At 37.8% G+C, this 26,440-nt stretch overlaps 1 protein-coding gene across 3 annotated transcripts in view; it reads left to right on the forward strand.

Annotated features, from left to right (window-relative positions):
• Positions 1-1,698: 1,698 nt before the first annotated feature.
• The window catches only part of LOC131073920 (retinoblastoma-related protein), a 54,789-nt gene continuing 30,047 nt past the window's right edge, over positions 1,699-26,440 (forward strand). Inside the window, exons 1-3 of one of the 3 annotated variants that reach the window (XM_058010433.2) lie at positions 1,699-2,079; positions 3,193-3,382; positions 3,546-3,695. In XM_058010433.2, the coding sequence (XP_057866416.2) occupies positions 3,275-3,382; positions 3,546-3,695 (258 nt within the window). In that variant the 5' untranslated portion in view covers positions 1,699-2,079; positions 3,193-3,274. Of the gene's footprint in view, positions 2,080-2,325; positions 3,002-3,192; positions 3,383-3,545; positions 3,717-26,440 lie in introns of those variants that run through there. The other 2 variants (XM_058010430.2, XM_058010431.2) reach the window with 2 other exon arrangements.

Raw genomic sequence — 26,440 nt, forward strand, 5'->3', positions numbered from 1 at the left:
AACTCTTAAATACGGAAATCTTTTAAGTAAATAAAAATAACTTTTCAAATAAAAAACATAAAAATAAAAAAAACTCTTAAATAAATAAAAATATCTTTTATAAAATAATTCAAAGTTATTATGTGTAAAACAACTCTCTTAAAATCATGAAATAATTATGAAGTAAAATAAAACAAGGATTAAGTTAAAAAATAAAGTGAATTTTAAATAATTATAAAGTAAATAAGATTACATTTTAAAATAAAAACAAAGTAAACAATATAAAAAATAATAATTCTTAAAATAATAAAATTATCATATTTTTTTTAGAATAAAAAATAATATTTTTTTACTAAATATACAAGTAAATAAAGGTATTTTTCTAAGTGGACTTGATCTTGGGTGAAATCTCAATAGTTAAACATGCTAGTTAGATTAGTATTGGTATAGGTCACCTATGAGGAAGTCTTATGTTTCAGTACATGGACCATTCATACTCATAAAAATGGGTTCATTTTAAAACACTACTCATGAAATTAGATAAAATATCATAATTTAATACACTCTAAAAATACCTCAGGGAGGTTGTTGATTGACATGATTTATAGGAACACATAAGAAAAACAAAAAGTAAACTAGTGGATTTAATTTGTTTTATAAAAACAGAAATTGGATATGATTTGTTTCTAAAAAGCACACCCACCATACAATGTTTTTATAATGTATAAAGGATAATGATGCCTTGGTGCATCTTAATGAATAACTCTTTGTATAAAATAAAACTTACATTTGATTTGTTTTTAAAAAGCAAAAAATAAAAAAAAATAATTTAATTTATTTTTAAAAGCAAAAATTTGATTTGATTTATTTTTTATTGTCTTAATAATATCTATTGATATATTTTATATAACCTTTTTAAAATATACTGATTTTATAAATAAAATAATAAAACTTTATAATTAGAAACCAGTTAATTAATTAATTAAAAAAAATAAATTAATAAAAATCTTTAAGTTCTCCTCAATTAAAAAATACTTATAAGCTTAAATTAGGAAAACAAAATTAATTACTAAAACGTGACAAATAAGTCTCTCATAAGAAAAGAAGTAATAATAAAATTTTAGACTTCCTTGCCAAGTAATAAAATACAAGCTCAAAAATTGTAAAACAAGATTAATTAAAGCTTAATTAGAAGCCGTTTAGCAGTTTGTTTTTAGCTATATTTGTTTTCGGATGCGGCCCCTGGTTTTATATGCTTAGTCCTATTTCCTCACGGTCATATGACTCTTGAGGGATGATTTCCCGTCCCCTATTTTTGTTGACATAATATACTTTTATTTAAATTTGATTGACAATCTCTATTTAAAAAAAGGTTAAAAAAAATTAATTAAGAAAACAAAATTAATTAACAAATATAGCCTTTCCAAAAAGACTAATAATAGAATTTCAGACTTCCACCCGAATTAATAAATAAAAAAACAATATTAATTAATTATCACCAGATACGATGATATATAATAAGACCGTTAAGACTAATAATAGAATTTCAAACTTTCTCCCCAATTAATAAAAGCAAAAAATAAATAAAAAATAAACAGGATTAATTAATTATGCACCAGATACGATGATATAGGCGCGCAAGTGCATACACACAATGTGTATATATCGTACCTGTGAAGCTTTTACCATTCCGGCATGATACATATAGATCGAGTATAAATGATCTACGCGTGACATGTGTATATATCAGATATCTCATGTGTATATCTCATGCTTAATTACCGCGCTACATACGAGAACATTTCCCGAAGAGGAAAGTATATGACGGAAAAAACAACTGTTTTTGAATGAGAAGTAGAATGCAATTTTATAAATATTTGTAGTGTGACAAGAAGCAGCTTTAAAACCCAATTCAATGGCCGACAAATTTGCTTTATAAGACTCCGATGAATCAATTCAGTCTTCATTGCTGTATGTTCAATTGGATTCCAGAGCTCGAGCTCTACCGGTCGACCTAAAATTCGCCCATGCTCAGTTACAATTTGCTGTTTATTTTTTCTTTTGGCCAAGATTAGCGAACACAAACCCTTAAAAAAACAGGTACATGGGATTTTTATTTGTTTCACTTCAGAGCTGTATAATTTTTTTCATGTTTATTTTTCTTTTTTTTGACGAATTTGAGTCTTTATAGTTGACGCGGTTGAATCTGTAGAAAATAAGTTTCCAATTGGCTTGAAAATGACGATCACGTTTTCAAGAACTTACGCTTTCATGTTTGTTGGAGCAAAGAGAGAATAATTCCAATATAAGCCAGTATAACAGAGAGAAGCATAACAGTATATTATAACATCAAATTGTTGCTGCAAAATAATATTTATTGATCACAATACAAATACAGATACATGACTCTGCAGAGATCTCCTGATATCTGAGATCTGAGTTGGATGCCATTCACAACTCCAGGTCTCTGTAGAGATCTCCTCATATCCGAGATCTGAGTTGGATGTCGCTCACAATTCCAGGCAACTTTATTTATAGTTACAGTAACAGTTTAAACTTACAGTTGGTGCACAAGGCGGTGAAGATAAGCGGTGCAGAAAATGTTAAGTATAAGAATGACAGTTAGTAAACAAGGCAGTGCTGATTGTCGGTCTTCAGCAAGCAGTTGAGATTGCCGGTCTGCATGGTTAAGGATCTAAGCATTAACATTATTAATGTTTAGGAGCTTGCGAATTTATGGTTAATATACTCTACAGTAATTTATGGGAGAAATTTCGAGCTGGAATCCGGGCCAGGGAATCCCTGTTAACGAATTATGGCATTAGTTGAAGAGGGCGGTTTGTGTGTTGTATAATTGATTAGTCGGATGAAGACCCTTTTTTTCTAGCTGATCTAATTTACGACTAGAGGAAATTACCGAAGAGATTTTGAGCTAAAATACGGGCAGGAGAATATATTTTTCGTTTAAAAAAACAAAATGCCGAGCATTTGAATAACGGGGCGGTTTATACGATGCATTACGGTTAGGACTTTTTTTTAAGCTGAGATTGTAGGTTAGGCAAGTTTTAATCCGGTGCAAGGTAATCTATTGTCAATTTTTTTTAGCTAAATCTGGTCGGTGATGCTCTTTAAAGATAAGGCAGGGCAGTCTAGCATAGTTTTATGGAGACGATTTATTTTGCTAACTGTAATGATAGCGTTTGCATTGTGTAGATTCTAATATGGCGAATGAATTGCGGGGAAGAATTATATTTCTGAGAATGTCAGGTAGCATTAGAATTTAACGAAGTGTTCCATGAGTCCTCAGTCGTTGCTAATGGAAGACATCAAACCTTCAACGAGCTTAAAGCGCTTGAATCCTGACGAGGATGTCATGGAAGCTCGGTTCAAAGGATTCTGCCAGGTATTTTGTGGATCGTTTTGATTGTGATTTAAAAAATAAATAAATCATTAATGAATCTTGCTCTGTGGAGTCCTTGATTGTGGCTTTGGTTTGACAGAGAGTGTGTTTTTACATAATTGTTGTTCAGTCAAGTTAATTATTATGATTTCTTTTTTGAGCACAGAGTGGGCTGTCTTTGGAGGAGGAAACAACAGAACAGGCACTTCGTTTGTTCAGAGAAACCAAGGATGGTCTGCTGGCTAACATGGATACCCTTGCCAATGGAAATGTATTAGGTAGTTTAGTTGGACCAGGAAGTGTTTCAAGGGATGCTGTAAGTATTTCTGGAGTCAAGGTATGACATATACAACCTTGAATGTATTTAGAATGGTAGGAAAAACTGCAATGTTTCTGAATATGGTAATTTTTTGCGACATAAAAAACCAAAATAAAATGCAGCCGACATACATTAAAGAAACAAAAACTATAAAATTAAATATTAGCCAACACAATTAAATATAGAAATAGAACATATAAATATAAAAAATATATAAAACAAAACAAATATATATACTTTATTTTATTTTGTCAACAAAAAAATACATATATTATAAACTAATTATTATTTTTTTGATCGGTGAAAGGCAGACTAAAGGGTTTGCACCCATTTTATCAAAACCGGGATTTTAAGCCTTGCTCAAACCAGGCGGGGCTACAAATAGGGAACCTCCTTCCCAAGAAAACAAAGCACTTAAGTGCTGAAACCCATTAACAGGTTAAAAAATCACGATTTCAGCTTTTACTTCACTCCTTTCATGTGATCAAAGATGCATATTAATAGTGCCCTCCTCCTTTGTTCTCTTGACTTTCTTTCCCTTCGCTACTTTCCAACCTTCCTCATGCTCTGCTGCATTTAGCAACTCTTCAGTAGTAACACCAGGGGACTGCCTTTCCCCACCATCTACCCTATGAGAACTAACACGTCTCTCATCTTCCTCCCCAACAAAGCTACATCCAGCATTAGCATTGTCTATATTCGATTTCTCTGTCCCTTCCGAGGCCTTTGAAATTGGGGGTTCGTTACTCTGCTTTTCCTTACCATCTCCCTCTCCATTAAAGCCCCTTGGGGTGTTAACCTCCTCCGTTTCCAGTGAATAATGATGGGTGGAAACCCCCCTCTACCAAGTTACTTGTTTGTTCAATTTCCTCTTAGCACAATGAGCAACTATATGTCCTGTTTGAAAACATCTTCTGCATCTGAAATGGATTCCTTCATAATCCACAAGTTGCAGCCAACTTCCATTTGGAGGTTTCAACTCTAAATCTGTAGGAAGATCTTTTGTCAAATCCACCCCCAAAAATCTACCCAAAGAATTTCCTACTGCTTCAAAACAAGATTCAAACCAATACTATAGCGGAAGATTTGGAAGTCTTAGCCATATTGGAATCTTGTTGAAGGATTCATCAGTAGGGTTGAAAGTTGGATACCATGGTTTCAACAAAAGCAAGTCCTTCTCCTCCCATCTCCATTGGTATTTGCATAATATTTTATTCCTATCTTGCACATTCTCAAAAACTATCACAAAAACCTCGAGGCACCAGGATAAATCTGAACATCCCCTTTGAAAATGGGGCTCCAAAACCCTGTAATCCATTTATGTAATATGCCCAAGCTTGGCCAAAAGCCTTTAACTTTTCCAATCAAGCCCATTTCAGCAAAATAATTCTTATTTTCAATCACTACATTTGCTATTTCCTCCCATAAACACACCATTGGCTGCTCTGCTGCTAACCAAGTTTTGTTTGTCACACCATTATTGCTCACATTCCTTTCATCCCCTGCGCACCGCCCAACCACAGTTTCCTTTCCTCCTGCTTTCTCTGTGCCCAATGCCCTTCCTTTTGACCCCAAGCAGTGTCCTCAAACCGCTTGCACCGGCTGATCTAGCCCTAGCAGCTTGAACATAGCCAGAGGACCACCCAAATCCTCTAGAAGCATTATAGATAGGTGTTGCCCAACCTAGAGGCTGACTCCCTTGAAGCAAACCATCGCCACCTCTTTGCATTTTTGTAGAAACCCCAGGGATGGAAGGGAATGACAGTAGCATAAGTCATTTTTTTCATTATAAACTAATTATCTTTTATTTAGTAGAAAATTTATTATTTATTTTTTAAATATAAAAACATCAAAATTTGAAAATATATATTAGTGCTTACAGTTGAAACTATTAAAAAATAACCTATAAGTATATAATATTTACTAAACTTTTCAAAGTAAAAATTAAACAAAAGAATTATTGAAATAATGAATGGCCACTTTTCAAAAGTAAAATTAATAGTTACAACTTTTCTTATAAAAATAAAGATAAAGTAAACAATGCAGATAAAATAAAACAACTCTTTAAGCAAATAAAATAGCCTGAAACTGATATTTTTAGATAGATGCATTCAATATATCTATACTAATTTGCATTTGGTCAACTTGGTTTATTACTCGAATGGAATGCTTGCTCAATCCACTTATTGAATGTTGTGTTAACATTTATCAATGCATGCATTTAGACCATGGCTGACACTATTGTAGTCTTCCTATGTGCATTGGCACATAGGCACTCTCACTTGAAGCATGCTAAGGGTTGGTAATCCTCATTAGGTCATGTCAGTGAAGGTCTATATAAGGACTTCAATTGAATAGTGATATGAAACTACTTTATCAAATATGCATAGAAAATAATAGAACGATGTTACTTTCATACATTTATATTTTGCTCAAGTGGGTACACTCATGTGGTTTTGTAAGTGCTTTACCCCAACGTCCATTACTCTAGTTTACATGATCATGTAGTGCAAATGACTTGCATTTGGATAGGCAAGAATCAATAAACCGAATCTTACAAAATGTGAATTGTGTGGGTGCACTCCAATTAATTGGACTGCTTTCTTAGATAACAATGATATATGCATATATTACTTCTAGTCAACTACCAAATCTATGCATGCTACGAGAAAGTCACATCATGGTCCCAATATCCTCGCATAAAACTCTATTTAGTTTCCCAAACAGTTGCAAAATAGAACAAAACATTACAACAAAAAGACATTTAAGAAAAAATTGAAAAGGCACATCAGTTTGAGGAGAGAATTGATGCAGCCTCAGGAAGAACATGAAGAATTTTAATCTTTAAAATTTTGTGCAATTGCACTCTAGCAATTCTATGGCATATTAATAAAGGCATTTGCACTTGCAATGGTTTCCTTTACGCTTTGTGTTGGTGCGACTTGTGAGATTTGGCAAGCATCGATTGGTATCTTTGACATTGGTGGATGTAATGTTGATTTATATTTTGTGCTCTTTCTTTTGATTAGAGCTTGGAGTTTATTAGTGTTAGTATTCAACGAGCCCACTTCTTTTGGTGTCAAGTCTTTAGGTTGGACTCCTTGCTCAATTTCTTTAAGATCTACTTTCTACAAAGCTTGTCTTGAACCATTTGGGTGGCTTGGAAAAAAAATGTTTGCATGTTTGTAAAAAATTAAAATCATTACAAGCAATTACGACTAGCCCTAAGATAGAAATTAGTTCGTCCAGGAGTGTTGGGGCACTTTCAAAGACCTTTGTCTATGCAACATCAGGATGCACCAGTGTTTATTAGTTAATTGAAAATAAAAAAAACATAGTCAAAGGGTGTTGCATAGATGTTGCCCCTTCAAAGGGCTCTTGTTGTGTGGATCCTCCAATGGCAACTTCTTATGGAATGTTGTCTTTTGATAAATAAAGATTAATTGTCGTTGTCATTTGGTCTATTTGAGCCTTTATGATGGCTAGTATTTGCACTAGCTGATAAATAAGCAATTCATAGATCAATTTCTCCAATAAATGGACATGTGCAATCAAAGTATCATTGGTGTATGTCAGCACAAGAATTGAAGGAAACAAATTTGTCTATGTAGGGACTTACTAGGCTGCAAAATGTGGAGGTGATCAACTACATAAGGCATTGTTGCTTGTAGTTGAGTTTGGGCAGCTTTTGCATTTTCAAATGCAATTCTTGGTGCCACCAAATGAGCATCTTTAGACTTGACTTGATGCTATAGTAAACCTGCCCATGCGTGAGCCTCTCAACACCCTTGTGCTACTTGATGTGCCTTGTTTCGTGCAACTAGAGAGATTGCTTTATATTGATTTAATGTGCATTTAACTTCTCTTTTGGAAATTGTCTCCTTATCTTAGCTTCAAGCGAGGTATCGCAACAAGGATTTTATAGTGAAACTCATATTGGTCATGGCATTGGGTACTTGAAGAATCAGTGACCAACAGGTTGCTCTTGCAAAACAACTTGTCCAAAGTTTGAAGGTAGACCAAAGGCCTAAGAGTGACTTATTGTAGCTCTTGAGAGGTGAACAAAAGAAGATTGCATAGTTGAAGCATCTTCAAATTGATAAGCTAGCAATTGGCCAAGGTACAAACATGTGAGTTGTGATGACTAAGAAGCAAGTGGCACATTGTGTTTTACCTTGATTGGAGAAGGTTGAATGGATGCTTGAGTGTATGGAGGTTGTAATGTAACATGAATTGGTGAGGTCAAAGGGCTAGAAATAAGTACTTGAAGTGATGGAGGTGCAATTGATAGAGCATTAGCTTGCATTGGTTGGTGCTATTATAAGTTAACAACTCTAGGATAGGCCCCTACACTTCGTGTGATCTACAACAAGTGTTTTCTTTGTTGCTAATTTTGCTTCATCTTGTTGTTAACTTTGTTCATAAATCTTCTACACTTCAGCTTCTCACTCTTTTTTTTGTTTGGATATGAATCTGAATGGTTCTGCACTTTGGCTTGGGAGGAGGTGATGTTGGCTTACCTTTTTCATCACTAGGCTTTCTTTCCTAGTGCATAGTTTCCTTAGCAATTGTAGGTATGGAGTGGAAATGGAAACATATGTGATAGAGGTATTGAATGTGATACCATTCATCAACTAGAGGTATTTTATTCAACATAGTGTTTATCCAATACATTGGATAATTTGGAAGGTGTGTGCTCTTCTTTGTTATTATGATATATTAGTTGACATTTAGTAGGTTGGACAAGAGTGAAGGTGAGACACAATAATCTCTTGCACACCGTTAGTACTTTGAAACTTTGATGATCCAATGAGGAAATCAAAATTCTAGTAAGAATTCAAATGTCCCTTTGGTGGGCATGTTCTTTTTTATCATTGACCTTCTGTTCTGATCACCTATAACTTAAGTCCATCCCTCAAGGGTTTGTTATCGTCCTTAAACCGGCCCTTAATTCCTAGTCCCTTTTCTTCAGCCGGTAATCTTAGGGTTTAATTTATTGTAAATCTTTTGCCCCCACTCACATGATGTCCTAGGTATTTAACTCAAAGCACGTGTTCTAAGTTGTTAAGAGTGGGCCTCGGGTTTTGAAGGTCCTTTAAGCATGTTGAGTTGTTATCTGACATGGTGGTCAAATAATGCTCCAAGAAAGAACTCGGCACTCGGTGAGGGCTCTTTCCTTATTTTGTTGAGTCTCGAGTTGTGCCACTAAAGATTGAGAACTCGGAGCTCGGTGAACCACTTGTTTTTGTTGGGCGAGTACCTAAGAAGAATGGTTGCGGAAGTGATGTACAAAAGTCACTCGGGACTCTTAGGAGTGTTTTTTTCATTTCAACGAGTCCTAATTAAAAGTGGGGACAAAGTGCTTTGTCAGTTGATGAAAAGGAGGTTTGACGTGTCAACTTGGCACGTGGTGAGGCGCATGGGATGACTTCAACGAGTTCCGATTATGGTGCAGGAGCACCCTTCTAAGGGCTCCCACCATTTGATTTTGTTGTGATTTTGCTTCTTTATGAAGCCATGTAAATATAATAAGAGCCAAGAGCTCATTGGTTTTGTTTAGGTCCTAGGTTCACAAGTCTAGGTTGAGTTTGCTCTTGGAGTTGAGGGAATGTGAGCCTATTGATGAGTTTGGGGTCCTTTTGGCATGGTTGTGTCCAGAGGATAGCCTAATAAATGCCTAAAAGCCAAGAAAAGCAACATTGCAAAAGTTGCTTAAAAGTTGCAAAAAGTTGCATGACAACTTTTCAAAGTTGCTTAGCAACTTTTCCACCAAATTGGTCATAACCTTAGCTTGGCGTTGGGAACCCTAACCTTGCCACACAAACCGAGGCAAAGACATTATAAATTGTTTCAAACCCTAAAATGAGGGGTTGGATGTCAGATTGTACGGCCAAAGGAGAAACACCTTGACTGTGACTGCATTTTTGTTGCCAGTCGGCACAAATGGAGCATTGAAGGATTGATAATAGATTGTTCTGGAAACTAAACAGAGTTGAGAGTCTTGTTTAGTGTTAATACTTTCATTTTGAGCATTTAGATCAGGTTTGTTTTGCAGGTTTTGTGTGCTTTGTAAATATTTTGTAATTTCTTCTTCACTGTCCAGTTTTGGACTGTTTTGTGAAAATGGGTTGGTAACTCCTATCCCCATTGTGGAAACACCATGAAACCATGGGGTATAGGAGTACAGACCCTGTATGGTATCTTAGAGGAAGCAGGGCCTTGGAAAATGCAAGAAAACCCTTTAAAGACCCACTCCTAGGCGAGACTGGACTGTGCTCGGCTAGGAAGGGTCAAGGTTGCAGAGGTCCGTGAGAGCAAGGAAGGAGGCACCCTTTGGAGGAGTTGAAGAGGGGTGTGTGGAGCATCATTGGTGAGAAGGAGGAGCTTCCACCAATCTAGACAAGGTGGTGAAGACAACAAACCATCTCTGTGTCCCTAGCAGGCCTAAAAAAACCCCTTAAAAACCCTTAATTTCACCTAGGGCAGTGTACGGACACTTGGGGTCCCAAAACCAGGAAAATCCTTGAGCTTTTGACAAATGAATAGCAGTCCCTTTGGGAAGTTTTCCAAGTTTTGGCATTGTTTGCAGGTGGAAGCCCTAAAAGTCCGGAATGGAGGCCTAATAGGGGCTCATTCCTTGTAGCCCTATTTTGTAGGAAAAAAGCAAAATAGTGAAATCGGTAACAAGAAGGAATGTCAAAACCTCTTGGGGGCACATGAGTGGTGGCAGAATCATCTTAAAGACCTGTCCTATCCTTGCTAGGACTTGAGAAGGTGTAGGAAGAGTTAAACCCTTATAAGCCTATGTAAGGGTTTTTGAAGCTTGTGAGTAGGTGAGAGCCTAGGAGAAGAATCACTTGTTGTTGGTGGGTGGATTGGGCAAGGTCAGGGGATCCCACAAGCAAGGGAAGTCCTAGAGACCCTAGGGTGTGGTTGGAACACCTGGTGATCCAAGAAGAGGATCAAAGAGCATAGACTAGGCTAGTCTATCCCAAGCCTTTCCCATCAGAAGTAGAAGAAAGATGTGTCGAGGATACATGTGGACTGGGAGAAAACTCAAAAGGGTGACATGTGTCAGGAGCAAGTGTCTAGTCAATCTTCTATGGGTTGCCGTAGATGTTGCTCGGAAGAAGTTGATAGGATTGACATGAAATAGATTAAAAGGCAAGAAGATCACGGCAAATCGCTCACACAAAATCAGCTTCAGATGGGACAATTAGAAAGCTTTATATGCAGCGGGCTTGAGGAATTCAAATCGGCGGCGTAAAGGGTTGCATGAGTATGGATGATGGAGTCTTTTGAAAGAATAGCTGAACTGGTAGTTGGGAGATTAATAAGGAGTCTTTAGTTTTCCAAAAAAGACATAAAGCATAAAAGATTCTTTGCGTGCGCTATATTATGAAGACTGGCTATTTTTAGAACCTCTAAGATTTTAAGTTAATAGTCAACGCATTGGCCAAGCATGACTACAAAAGTGACCCTTTGTGTTTATTTGAAAACAATTTCAGAAATAGAGTGATCATATGCAGAGAAGGACTGTGTGTTTATAAGGTGTAAATTCTGTGATACTAAATGGAGGATTGCCTTTTTAGCTAAAGGGGTATTGAAAATCCGATGGGTAGCTAAAGGGTGATGCAGAGCATCAAAACACAAACCACAAATCATCAAGGGTGCTTTTGGCCCAAATTGATTCAAGAACTTTAAATTGATCAATGAGACATCTAACAAGATTAAGTTTCTCTTTTCATCTTCAAAAGACACAGTCTGATCATTAGGCAATGACAACACAAATAGAACCCATCCATACTTCAAGGCAATAATGCAACTGCCACATAACCTTGCTTGGTAACGACAGTCAATTCCACTTCTATTTCTTCAATCCCTGACTGTGATTATATCTTCAATCACCATTCTTGGCCTTTGACAACATATGAAAGATTGGACATATAATATTCAAGACAAATGCACTTACTGTCAACTGTCAATCAGGAATTAAGCCTTCTAGGCGTTCAAACAGCAACAACATACTTTCTTTCCAACATTGAATGATTGGTAAGACTACAAACAAGGATCATATGTTCCCATTACACCCTGTTTACCATGAAAAAAAAGGTTTTTCCAACTCTATTTAGAACACAAGGTCACTTATTAATCAGATTTTCCTAATTATGACAGTCACACATTCTTGTGACAAAACAGTGATCAAAAGGGACTCAAGACCCCATTATTTGCAAACTCCAAACACCATGAAGGGTTCCAATATCCCTTAAGGCAATTCAAATCCCTTTCCACCTTTATGTGGCCATATTCAATACACAAATGCACGGAAACATGACTGTACCTGTCATACACAGTTTTGACAGTCTAATTTTCACCATGAAATTCAGAAAAACAGTCATTCATAACTCTCACAAAAATACTCATTAATACAATCTCTCCGGTCATATATTATATTACCTAGTTACAAAACTTATGGCCAATTTTTAGCCAGATCCAACGGTTAAATCAAAACTTATGAGGATTTTTCCAAAACGGGTAACCCTTGGCCAGGGTTTTGACAGTTTTTGGAAAAACAAACATATCTTGTCAAATACTCCACAGAAATGCACAAGAAAGGATTCATCTGAAATATATTTAATTAATCTATCATTCAAAAACATCTACATATCAAAATTACACCAAATATGAGCCTCCATGGCTCTGTGACAGTCACAGATTCCTTAAAACCTTATGACAGTTTGATGGTTTGATGGATAACCTTTGTCAAATCCCCTCCAAACTTCTCAACCCCCTTGATCTCTACCAAACATGGTTTTATAAACCATTACAAACCATTTCCAACTCCTAACTTCTCTAACCACCTCATGACTGATGGATTGCATTCTTACACTTTTTTTGCACTTTTTGGCAATGTTGCAACTTTACAATTTTTGACAAATTACCACTACACTTGACCCTAGCCTTCATGGACACCCCTAACATGTTATAATGGATTAAATTTGACCAATTACAAAATTTCAAACCTTTTTTTTTGGATATTCTTCACACTTTGACCATAGTTGGCCCTATCAGAGCCTATTAGGTCTCTTGGCACAAAATGGCTCATCAAGCCTTACAACATGAATTGTTTTGATACAAATGGTCTTTTGTGACCGTACAATCATTAATGCAACATTACAAATAAAGAAAAATGTGGTTTTTTTCTTCATGATACATCTCCATGGCTAGGTGGCCTGACACCAAAGGGGTATTGAAAGGATGCCTCTATTGTGGAGCGCCTTTCAAGAGCTACCTATAATCATCCCTTCACCATCAAACGACTGAGTGGTAAGGGGAGAAGAGAGGAGAACAATGAGGACAAGTGGTGGATGGCTCAAATGCAGAGCCTGTTAAATTCAAATTGAGTGTTGGAGCTGCAACCCTTGTTCTGATTACAACATTGCTCTTTGAGCTCCTCTTTCCACTTTACTAGCTTTTCTTCTAGTTCGGTGAGCTGCTCCTCTATTTTTGAGGAAGTTTCCCTTTTGGTATTGTGGATCTCCTCTACTAGACTATTTAGCTCCTCTTCTAGTTAGTATGGTGTTAAACTTGCCTCCTCTGAGACATCTGCAACACGATGGTGGCACGACTCAAAGCGGTTGGACTCCAACGGTGTTTTATTCTCCATCCAGGTGGTTTTTGGTACACATGGTCCATTGTTGTCTTGTTCTGAATTTGTAATAGGGTTTCTTTTTTGCATATAATTTGAAACATGTCAAAAGGAAGAAGAGCTAGTTGTAAACAGCCCGAGGCTTATCACAGTCCTTGTTGTTATAAAAGGAATTCCAGGGCTGTGAGCAAAGGGTCTGGTCGGTCATATTTTGAATACTATTGAAAGTAGTAACAGGGTCTGATTCATGGAGATTGTTTAGAACAAGGAGAATTTAAATTTCCTAAAGGGCAATATGAATTTGTTTATGGTTTGCAATGAATATTCTATATAAATCGTCTCTATGGTGTATTTCTTATTTTACATGAATAGCAATGCCAAGGGTTTTGTTATTTGTCTTCGCAAGGTTTTGTGAATGTGTGACAATGTTTGTAGGTTTTCTTCAAGGAATAAACTAATGTGCTTCATTCATGTTGCAATAATCTTAGAAGGATTCTTTAGATTAATTGAACAACGAAGAATGATTTTTGTAATATCAAAAGGGGTTGCACTAGTGTAAGGCATCAATGTCATTTCGGCCCACTAATTCCAATGAGTTGCTATTAGGTGTTTACATTTAATACGGTCTTGACTCTGTTCCATGTATTAGACATTGGTTTGTAGGGAATTCACGACCAGATTCAAAGATATTTCAAAACCTTAAAATTCATTCTCTCTCCCTTTCCACTTATTTTCTGTTTAACTTGTTCTGTGTTTAAGCATCTCTAGGATGAATAAAGAATGAAAGAACATGGTATGGAAATGTTGATATTATACAGTTTGTTCATACAAGGTTGATGGAGAGGCGGGATTGTCATTCTCGAAGGTTAATTACAGGAAATGGGACGGATATCGAATAACCGGTGAATCATGAATACCCATTATTGATGAATTTGAATCTACCACTGAGAAACCTGTGGTTTTTGTGTGAAGATGTACTGCTACAATTTCATGAGATCTGAAAGTAAGGAATACCCTCTTGAGTTAGGTAGAGCTCGAAGTGAAGAAGGCTTGGTGAAGCCTTGTCGTGTTGTGTTTTCTTGTCTTTAGTTTGTTGATAGTGCAAATTGAATGTTGTAGGTTCACAATCCCATAACCTAAGAGTTTTATAATTTCCTTAGGGTTGGAGGTAGCAAGAAAAATTGTCAACACACTACGACATGAGGACCGTTGCCCACTTGTCCATTAGTTTACCATGATTGGTAACATCTCTCAGCTTAGTAGAATATAGAAGATAGTTAGAGAAAAAGAAATTGGCATTTTGGTTCCCTCATTGATATTGTTTGATAGTGATAATGCCATAGTACTTGAGCATTGTTGACGTGTTTTTTATGACGTCTAACACAGAATAAAGTTGCCTAACGGTCACTTCACTCTCTCTTGATCAAAGTACGATTGGATGCTAAGATTGCAAGAAGTTCAAACAATCGACTCCAAGGTTCCTTCAATGCGTGGACGTGACTCAGTTGGCTGATGTGATTGCTGGGAATCCAAGGGGCCTTACGTGTGCATTGTTCTTTCACTTCTTTGCTGTTGCTGGAACTCCATCATCGGATATAGCAATTCTGCGATGCTGCTGCTTCGAACGGACTAAAATGAACTGAAAGGAAAAGGGAAAGGGTTCAGAAGGATCTAAATCTACTCCTAAAGGCAGTGATAACAATGAATAGTGCTCTGGTGGACAAATTCCAAATAAACCAAGCTCTACTTTGCTAAGATCAACTACAACTCTGCAAGAACCGGTGCAATCTTCTGGGGATGCTAGAGGATTTTCAAATCGAGAAAGTACATTTGAATACCCAACACGACGCAATCCAAATGACTATCTGTTGTGACCATTTCACACATCGCCCCATTAAAATGGGGACCCCCTCTTTTTGCTCGTTTTGCTCGCCTTTCTCTTTGTTTTTTTAGGGTTTTGGTTTAGTGTGTCAGTTGTCTGGATTAGGGTCAAGCCTTAGGGTTTCCATTTTGACGTTTTCAGGCCAGAGTCCAGTCAATCTTGAGAGCTTTTTGAGCTTCCTCTTGTAGGATGCAATTTTGCATAAAGTGAATTCGCCAGAGGCTAAGTGAGTTGGTCTAGTTTCAATTGGAATTTTGAATGCAGAGTCCAAATTTGTCTAAGTGTGAATGATGAAATTTTGATTTTTTGTCCGATTGAGTGATTTTGACCAAATTTTGAAAATTTTGATAATCGATCCCGGGCATTGGAAATGACTTGTTTTTGCCTTGTGAAGTGATTAAACCCTTGAAATCTTGATATTTTGGCCTGTAGGAGCAAAATCGCTCCTGTCCCTCAGTGAAGGACCGGAGCTTGTTTTTCAAAATTTTACTATCTCTGCAGGATCAAGTCGAATTCCGGATTGGAAGTGATAAAGGGAGGCATGTTCTTTCCGTTGAATATAATTTGAAGAATTTCACAAGCATGGAAATGTGCCAGGAGCAAAAATCGCTCCTGTCCCTCAGTGAAGGACCGGAGCTTAAAACCTAAAATTACCTTGTCCTTGCAGGATTTGAACGATTTGAGGAGATCAAAGGAGATATGTTTTATCAGTTGAATATAACTTGGAAATGTCATCATGAGGAAAATTAGACTTAGAAGCAAAATCGCTCCTGTCCCTCAGCCAGGGACCAGGGCGAAATTCAGTGGTAGCTCCTGTCCCTCTCCGAGGGACCAGAGCGAAATTCCTCATAAGGCATGTTTTGGGCAAAGATCAAGTGAACATTAAGTTTGAGGCAAGTAAAGGTGGCGTAACGAACTTGTTGAAGACAAATTGGAGATTACAAGACACCAAAATGAACTTCATATTGTCCTAAGCGCTCGTGTCCCTCAGTCAGGGACCAGAGCGATTTTTGCCTTAGGCCAATTTCTTGCCAAGTTAGAACAAACTCCAGGCCAAGGATGAATGAAAGGGTGCACAACAAGACCGTTGAAGATAAATTTGGAAGTTGGCAAAGTGAAATTGAGCTTGCAAATGAAAATTCGCTCCTGTCCCTCAGTCAGGGACCAGGGCGAAATAGTGGTTATCTTGCCTTCCACTCAAGTTCAAGTCGCTCCAAGACAAAGTACAAGGTGGCAATGACGTTTGAGGTGTCTCGTCGAAGAATGAAGTATCAAGGACCGCCAAAGATGAAGGGTGTGCACTAAATGCCCAAGTTCGCTCCTGTCCCTCTCTAAGGGACCAGAACGAAATGTTCAAATGTGTCCAAAATATAAGTTTCCATTCACATTTCAAGTGTTCAAAAGGGAGTAAAGAACATCGTTTTGCACTTTGAAGACAATTACAAGTTAATATGATGAACGATTTGCACTAAATGCCCAAATTCGCTCTTGTCCCTCAGTTAGGGACCAGGGCGATATTCACTATACTAGCCAGTTCATCCAAAAATCACGCTAAGTCAAGGACGTACAAGGTTGCAAAAGGTTGAAGTGTCCTTAAGAAGATGATATGCAAAGAAATCAAACGTTAAAAGGTGATCAAATTGAGCCAAGAAGCTAAATCGCTCCTGTTCTTCAGGCAAGGACCAGGGCGATATTTACAAAATCACTCATTGTCCTTCAAAAATCATGTCAAAGTAAGATTATATAAGGTTGAAAGCGTCATTTGGAAGGCAATGAACAAGAAGCAAAGGTTGAAAGATAGCAAATTTGAGCTAGAGCACAAGGTTCGCTCCTGTCCCTCACCAAGGGACCAGGGCGAAAACCATTTAAACATCAAAATGCCTTGTTAAGAACAAATAAAGTAAACATGGAACGAAGGGATAACGTCATTGCTTGCCACATGATGAAGATTGGTGATCGAAGATGCTAGGATCAAGGAGAAAACATTAGGTTCGCTCCTGTCCCTCACCAAGGGACCAGGGCGATATCAACCTTAGGAAGCATTCGTCTACGAAATTAAGTCAATCAAGCTCAAGATCCTTGTCGAAGATGTCAGTTTCAACGTGAAGATGGAGATTTTGAACGTAAAAGGCGAAAGATTCAAGACTAAAATAATAATTCGCTCCTGTCCCTCAGTCAGGGACCAGAGCGATATGGTTTGTATTTTTTCAACTTCCAAATTTTGGCACTAACAAACATTTTTTTGAATTTTATTAAATGCTAGAAAAATCAATAAATTGGAATATTCAATTGATAGCATTTAAAATTTGTGCATAGCATTTAATTAATTATTTTTGCCTTTAAAAATCAAATTAATTAAAAACGATGGCATTTAATTAATTAATTATTAATAAAAAGTGGGGCGCTTGGGGTTTAAAATTTGTTTTATTTTACAAAAGTCGGCCTTTAAATTTATTTAAAATTTGCCTTATTCACCAAAGTCGGCCTAGGGTCAATATGAAGGTGAGCGCCTATAAAGGGAGGTGAAAATTTCATTTTCAAATCATCATTTAAACTTCATTCATATGCGATTTTGGAAGGAGAAGTGCGAATTGTGTTTAAAGAGTGCGAATTTCATTAAAGGAAGGTGCGAAGCATTATCAAAGGAGTGCGAGTTTGAGTTGAGCGAACTTGCCAAAGACTACATTGAAGACCCCCCTCCAAAGGTGGCGAATTGCTAAAGTGGACGTTCGTTTGAAAAGGATCACGTGGAAAAGCTTCAAGCATCGATTTTTGCCTAAGCAATTCTCTTTATTTTGCATTTTAGAGTTAAACTCTCAAGTAAGGTATGGCGAAATCTTCCTTTCTCTTGAGTTTTGAAATTTTAATCATCATAGCCTTAAATTTTGAATTTTGAAATTTTGAATTTCAAAGTAGCTCAATCGCCATTTAGGAAATAATAACTCAAGGATTTATCATGAAGTTTCCTAAAATTAATCTTTGATCTAATCTAGTTATACATTGCAAAATCTAGTTACTTATTATGAAATGTTGTGTAGGTGATACAATGGCGACCTCGAAGGCGGGAGCATCCACCAGTCGTCCAGCTCTCATGAAGGAAGATCAAAAGAACGAAGAACTGGAGACCAAGATCGTGTCTAAGTGGAGCAATATTGGAGATACCAACTTGGGCAACTTCAGCACGAAGAAGTTTCGAGAGGTCCCTTACATTGGCAAGCCATCACCTGTCGCCAGGAGGATAATCGAAAGTGGCATCATTAAGGCGGCCGGCTTCCCTCCAGCAGTACAGTGCCATGAGTTGATGATTGAGTGTGCTCGTCATTATGATCCTCAGTCCAGAACGATAGTGTCCAAGGAGGGAAACACTTTAGCTTATCTTTCAGAAGAGGCTATAAGTGAGGCTTTCCATCTTCCAGAGCAGAGAGATATGGTCTACAAGAGCATAGAAGGAGCCAGGTCCATGTACGAAGATGATCCAGATGCTTGCCTAAGCATCATCAACAAGAACTGGTTACTCAAGAGTCGTCCTCGCCTGAGTAAGATCCCGAACACACCACATAGGATCGATTTCCAGGAGGAGTACAGAGATTTGATTACAATGCTCAACCGAGTCACAGGAGCCCCTCAAGCCTTCTACTTTGAGAAGTGGATGTTTTACTTCATCCAGGTGATAGTTCAGGGAAAAGGAACAATTCATTGGGCTAGGATGATTAGCCATTGCTTGGATGTACAGTTGAGGAGACTCAAGGCTACCAAGTCCTTCCACATGAGTTCATACGTCATATACGCTTTGATCAGGAGCTTTGAGTACGGAGGACTACCTCACAGAGGAGTGATTGGAAGAGGACCCGGTGAGGTCAGAGTTTGTGATTCCTACGTCCACTTGCATCATCCGCCAGGAAGCAACTACAAGTTAGTTAATGATACCTTCACGATGAACATCACAAGGACGTTGCAAGGTGGGATTCACAACAGATTATCTCAGGATGCACAGGAACTAGTGAAGAGGTACGGTGCTTGGTTTATCCAATTTCCGAAGTTTACTTATATCAGAGTTCATGGATGTCCTTCACCTCCATACATGTTGCCGAGATATCCGACAGACAGAATAGTGTTACTTGAAGTAACAAGACAGTTGGCAGCTTATACAAAGACATTCAGACATAGACATGGAAATGGAGTTCCTGTACCTATTATCTTAGGCAATTCAGTTGAGGTATGTCCTAATGCTTTAGCCATGGATGACGCAGAGAAGGAGTTAGCTTTGTATTCTTTTTCATTCTTTGCCTTGAGAGAAAGCTTTGATCCACATGGATATATAGAGGAGACAGTCGGTAGGAAGTTTAAGCATGAGTATCAGATAGAAGATTTTATGATGAATCTCTTAGACGATCTTGAAGTAAAAAGAAAGATGCATTCTAGATTGCCTTTGGATTTCATCAGGAAATGCAAGATTTACAGAGTGGCCGACCAAGCTCAGGACAGTGGCAGACATCTCCAGTCATCCTACGATCGAGAAAGCAAATCAATAAGGTTAGATTGGAATGAGCCCGAGGTTGTGGATCTAGATGCTTTGATGGCTCCAGTCTTGTCTTGTACTCGCAGATGGGTCGATGTGCAGCATCAGAAGTTGAGAGAGCAAGGCATAGCTATGACTTTCACTTTGGAAGAGAAACCAGCCGAAGGTGGAGCTAGTGTAAGCGAAGGCAATCCTAATCCCAGAAATGCAAGCGAAGGCAACCTTCGAAGTGCAAGTGAAGGAAATCTCCATCCAAGAGGCTCAAAGAGGAAAGAGAGACCTGATAAGAGAGAATCTTCCAAGAAGAAGCAAGGGGCCAACCGAGATCGTTCATCCGGCACATCTTCTCGACAAGAGAAGAGGACACTTGAAGTAGAAGAGTCTATGGAGTCAATGGTACAGAATGATAAAGAAGGACAGGTACCTCAAGGGTCACCAAGTGGATCTCTCCAAGATTATGAGCTACATGAAGACAAGAACAATGACGAGGTAACATCTCCTCCCAGAGAAGAAGAAACATTGCATAAGGAGATACAGGTCAAAGAGACAAGATCGGCCATCCCAGATTGGTTGAAGGAAAGATTGACGAAGGTGATCGTGATTGAGGACGAAGACAATGTAATTGATTTGGAGAGCCTTGTTGGACGTTCTCAGGAAGTGACAGAGAAGAGGAAGGCTACCAAGATGTCCAAGATGATTAGAGATGAGACTGGATCCAGGAAATTACAGATAGCTACACCGGCAGTGGACAAGTATGAAGGTGAGATCCTCGCAGAGGAATATGATGTAGAGACATTTGAGCTAGGTCCATCCACAGCCGAACAGACAATGGATGATGCCACCGATTCATTTGAGGCCTTGAAAGACAAGCTTAGAGAAGAAATGGAGAAGAATAGAAAGCTTGAGAGAGAAGTCGGTGCATGGAGAACATATTTCAGCCATCTCAATGAGCCTTTAGGACGTCAGGATCCAGCAAGATCACCCGTACAGGCCCTTCCTCTTCAATCAATTGGTGAGGCAGAGAGATTCAGGAGTATGGTCCAGCGTATGAGTACTTGGATGGACAAATCTCATACAGTTACCGTAGAATTTGCAACAAGGATGATGAAGACTATTCATAGGGCTATCCAGGTTCTTGAGATCATCCACAACTTGATGATAACGGTAGCCGCTTTTGCTCATACCAAAGATGTTATCATTCATGTCTTGCGAGTAATCAGACAAACATCGAGGAAGGTCTTAGCGCAGGAAAAGATCATGGATGGAGGACCTCACAGTTTACTTCAGTGGTCAACCTTACTCCAAATGAAGGAAGTTCTCTTCGAGGACATCAGCACTAGATGTAGCCATGTTGAGGAGGTGATCAACCCGATCCAGGACAGAGTATTTGAGGTACTACGTACCATTCTTGGCAGGAGGATCGAGGTTGAGACAGATGTGGATTTGCAAGAATTGGAGGATAGAATCAAGGTCATCTTTTGCAAGGACGCTAATGTTATCACAGATGAGCAACAAAACCAGATGTTCGCTACCATGCTCTTGATTGAAAAGACTAAGGAACTTGAACCTGAATGGGACGTTGCTCTTCTCGAGGCATTTGATCAGGTCATCCACTTGGAAGAAAGAATGAAGAATCTTCCCGAGATTCCAATTGCTGAAATCGAAGGAATCGTATCAAGATTCATTGCATATGCTAAAAAGGAGCATTGGAAAGGGAATAAGATTCTAGATGAGAGGTTGTTATAGATGACATGGCACCTTAATTGTCATTGGTCTATGTCTCCTAGGTTTTTGTGCCAAATTTAATATTTGGCTATGCATTTAATATTGTTCAGTAAAAAGGAGGCTATTTGTAACAAACCCTAATTAGGGTTTAGGTGTCATGATCTTGACCGTTGATCTGCTTTTTGATCTGGACCGTTCATTGTAATTGAGGATGCTATTTATACCCTCATTTCATTTCATATTAGAAATTAGAGATTAGATATCAGAGAGTTTGATGTATTAGAGAGATTAGAGTTTAGAAGCAATTTACTTTTGTAGCAAGATTGAGCTTTGAAGAAGGAATTCAAACAATTGTTGTACATGATGTCTTTGAGATCAATAAAATATTGAAGTTATGGTGTTTTGTTGCAACTCTCTTAGTTATCTTCATGGTTGTTCAATTTTCTTGAATCATTCTCAATCAAAGTAGTGTGTTAATTCGAAGGGCAAAGTGTTGGACTTGGTCTTTGGTAGGATTCGCTTTCCAAACCACTAGCTTCTTGCTGATTGTAGGAACGCCTTGTGTGGTCGACTGGAGATATTTGAATCACTGAACCTTCAATTGTTGTTGTATCTTGGATATGTACCTTCGTGGTAGTGTCTTTGATCTTTGATGTATTGAAAAATCATTTGTTACCTTAGAAGATCGCATCAATTTCAATTGAGTTGTTAATTTATGGCAAAATTGAAGTTGGTAGAATCTCACCAAGCCTTGTCTACATTAAGTCATTCTTAGGGTTAGACTAGATTAGACCTCTTGCAAACCCTATCCTTTTGTTATTTTTTGAAAAAGCTTGTTTAGTTTAGCAAAATCTTCGGCAACGTAAGGCCCCTTGATGACACAGCAATCACAACGGCCACTGGTGCTTATCCACACGTAGAGACCCTACTAAAAAGAACATTGGAGTCATCCTAACTGATCCTTCTTGCGAAATCTTCAGCAGTTAGCGACTTTATTCAAGAGAGGATAAGATGCCTTTGGGTATTTTATTCTGTGTATGATTGTGTACAAAATACACGTCAACACTATCCACAATCGACCTTAGCACGAATTTAGGGGGCTCAGACTAACTTTACACTGCAACTTACAATCAGCAAGATGCAAAAATTATGAACCATGGAAATTCATCAGACACCATTGCATTCTCCATTGAAATCAAAGCACTTTACTATTTCTAATCTAAGCGAGGAAGGTGAAACCATGCAAGCTTTGAAAAAATAATTTAAGTGGACACCATTAGAGAACAATGTTTCACTATTATTTTCTCAAAAACTTATTGCAACAATTTCATACAAAGCTCCCTCCTTTACAAATGAGGGGGGTCACCCCCCTGGCTACATGCAAAACCCTAATTAGGGTTTGCCCCAAAAGATTCTCCACACATGATGCAACAAGGTGGGAATCTCCAATTAATAACCCATCATGCCCATATACAATTAATTCAAAAGTACCCAAAATAGCATCCATTGTGCATTAAATGCACCACCTCCTTCAAATTCGTCTAACATGCGTTGGATATTCATCCATGCAAAAATCACCCCATTATGTCATAAATGATCCATCATTTCCACATGCGGCGACTGCATGCAAAAGGAATCTACCATAAATTCAACATGCAATGACTGGGTCGCCATTTGGTCAAATTTTCCGGTAATGAATGCGCCACTCTACTGCCACGTGTTCAATAGATCCTTGCCATGCAAATGGACTCTGCCGTCGTATATCCGCTCCTGCACATCTGGAATTGTTGGAGAGGGAAAATTTGATTCAGGAAGAATTTTCTCGAAGTCTCTTCAACTTTCCTTGCTCAGAGAAGGTTTCTTCATCAATTTTGCACATTTCCTATTTTTTAGGAAAATTTCCAAATTAGGGTTCCGCGGTCCAGGAGAGAGAAAATTCTCCTACGAATCCAAATCTGTAAAACTTTTGAAATTTGGATGTGATTTGATGCTCGAGAATGGATTTTTCAAATTTTTTTCCTGGAGGGGAAATTTCTTGTTCAGTTCATCCCTGATTCCTTCCTTGCCTTAGAAATTTTATGTTCAATTCATTCTTGGGTGTATTTCTTCCTTGCTTGGAATTTTGTCCCGAAGGAAGGAATTTCCAATACGCAGCCAAATTTTTATCTTTCTTGGAATTCTGTCTTGAAGGAAGGAATTTCCAACACAGCGCCAAATTTTCACCTTTTTCAGGAATTCTGTCATGAAGGAAGGAATTTCCAACATTTAGTCAATTTTTCACCTTTGGAATTATGTTCTGTAGGAAGGAATTCATTACTTAGCCAAATTTTCATCTTTCCTGGAATTCTGTTATGAAGGAATTCATTCATTGTTTTGTGAATTGTCCATGTCTCCCTTTCAACATCCCTATTTTTTAGGGATCCTCCTAAAATTTAGGAGCCAGGTTCATTGGGTGAAGAATTTCACCCCGATTCTGAATCTATGAAATTTTTTATATTTGGCTGAGATTTGATGTCTAAAAATAGCATAACTGAAAATTCGCCCGAGGGGAATTCTTCTTTTTATTCCTCCTTGACTCCTTGGATTTCGTGCCTTAGGCAAAATTTTAAATTCTTTGCTTGGATGAAATTTTTTTACCACGCCAAGGATTCATGAATTTTCTCTCTGTGAATGACTTCTTGGATTCAGCGCTCCAGCCCAGACCTGGGCGCATTTTGGCTCTGTCCATGGAGAGGTGGATATTTGCACTTGTGAATTCATTCTTGGTTTTAGCGCCCCAACCCATACCTCGGCGCATTTTGGAGATGTCCATGGAGAGGCGGAAAATTGCACTTGTGAATTACTTCTTGGTATAAGTGGCATCTTCAATATGTCTTTTTCCTTTCTTATACTTTAAGTTATATTTCATATATACTTTCAGGATGTTTGAGAGTGGTTTCAGGTCCATAGGAATCATAATGCAAATTCTGGATTTTGGAAGATCTTCCAAATTTCCAGACTTAGTCAAATTTCAGGCCATTTTCAGATCAGGATGACATTGGTGGATTGATGTGAATTTCTGGACTTGGATGATCATGCTTACTTTCCTCTTCTGGAATAGGAGATCCAAACTTAGCCAAATTTTGACTACTGTCTGTGCTGAGATGCCACTTTGGGATTTTGAAGGTGGATTTTCTAGACTTAGAACAATTTTGTGCCTTCCACTTCAGGGATGATTCTCATACTTAGCCATTTTAGACCCCTGCCTGTCTGCTTTCAACTTTCTAGATTTAGAAGTGATTGTGCATGTTGATTCTTCGTTGTCTGCTAGCCTGATCCTGCCACAATTAGACTTTCCCAAAATAGAAACTTTTCCAAAATGTTAGAGTTAGAGCCTAAAACAGGACGCATGAATGACTTACTATAAATAGAAACTTACTAAAAATAGAAATTACTAAAAATAGTAAGTTTGAGTTTTGGCAAAATGGCGACATTCCGGGACTCGGAAAAATCCCTAAAAAATAGGGACTTTCTAAAAATAGAAAGTTGCTCCGTTTGGGCTCAAATTTTACTGGGAGGTCCCTTGAAGGGTCCTGATTCCAGTCGTATCCTTAGTTTTCCCGAAACCCTAATAGGAACCCCTAAAATCTAGGACAGAAGGCAAAAACCCTAAAATTCAAAAAACGAGTCCTTGACTTAGCCTAATTCGCTCAAACAAAAAGCAGATTTTAATCAATATGACCCCCAAACACATGCAAAGTAGAGAGACTGATGAGACTGCTGCGAAAAAACCCCAAAAATGCAAGCCAAAAGACCGGGAGGGCCAAAAAAGTAGGGGGTCCCCATTTGCAATGGGGCGATGTGTGAAAACATCACAACAAGCATATTTAAAATAAAGAGTGCCTGTTGATGTGTATTTTGTACACTATCAAACATAGAATAAAATACCCAAGGGTACCTTATCCTCTCTTGAGTAAAGCCTCTGAATGTTGAAGATATCGCGAAAAGGATCAATTAGGGTGACTTCAAGGTTCTTCGTTGTAGGATCTCTACGTGTGGATAAGCACCAGTGGTCGTTGTGAATGCTGTTTCTTCAAGGGGTCTTACGCACTTTGAAAGCTGGTTTGTGTTACTCTTGCTTGACTGCAGGAACAAGATTTTTCCTAATACTAACAAATTCTCAAAAAAGATCAAAAGATAGGGTTTGCAAGAGATGAATTCTAATCTAATCCTAAGAGTGACTCAATGTAGGCTAGACTTGGTAAGATTCTACCAATTTCAGTATTGCCAAGGAATTACAACTTTACTGGAATTGATGCGATCTTCTAAGGTGATTAGTGATTTTCAAATCATCAAGAATTATAGATACTACCATAAAGATACATATCAATATTTCAATAATGACTGAAGGTTCAAGCAATCTAAATATCTCTAGTTGACCACGCAAGGCGTCCTTACAATCAGTAAGAAGCTAGTGGTTTGGAACATCGAATCAAACCAAAGATCAAGCACAACACTTAGTCCTTCAAACTTAAATACTACTTCGACTGAGAATGATTCAAGAAAGTAAACAACCATGAAGATAGCCACAAGAATTGCAATAAAACACCATAACTTCAATATTTTATTGATCTCAAAGCCAAAATAGACAACAATTGTTCGAAATTCTTTCTTCACTACTCAATCTTGCTACAAAATAACTTTCTTCTCTCCAAAGCTCTAACTATCTATCTCCTTAATATCTAATCTCTAATGACAAAATGAAAATGAGTGAGGGTATATATAGCATCCTCAATTACAATGAACGGCCCAGATCAAAAGAAGATCAATGGCTGAGATTCTGACACCTAAACCCTAATTAGGGTTTGTTACAAAAAGTTCCCCTTTTAGATGAACATTATTAAATGCATAGCCAAATATTTAATTGGCACAAAAATCGAGGAAACATAGACCAATGATAATTAAGATGCCACATCATTCTATAACAA

The sequence above is a fragment of the Cryptomeria japonica genome, chromosome 9, assembly GCF_030272615.1.
Source record: "Cryptomeria japonica chromosome 9, Sugi_1.0, whole genome shotgun sequence".
Taxonomy (NCBI): Eukaryota; Viridiplantae; Streptophyta; class Pinopsida; order Cupressales; family Cupressaceae; genus Cryptomeria; species Cryptomeria japonica.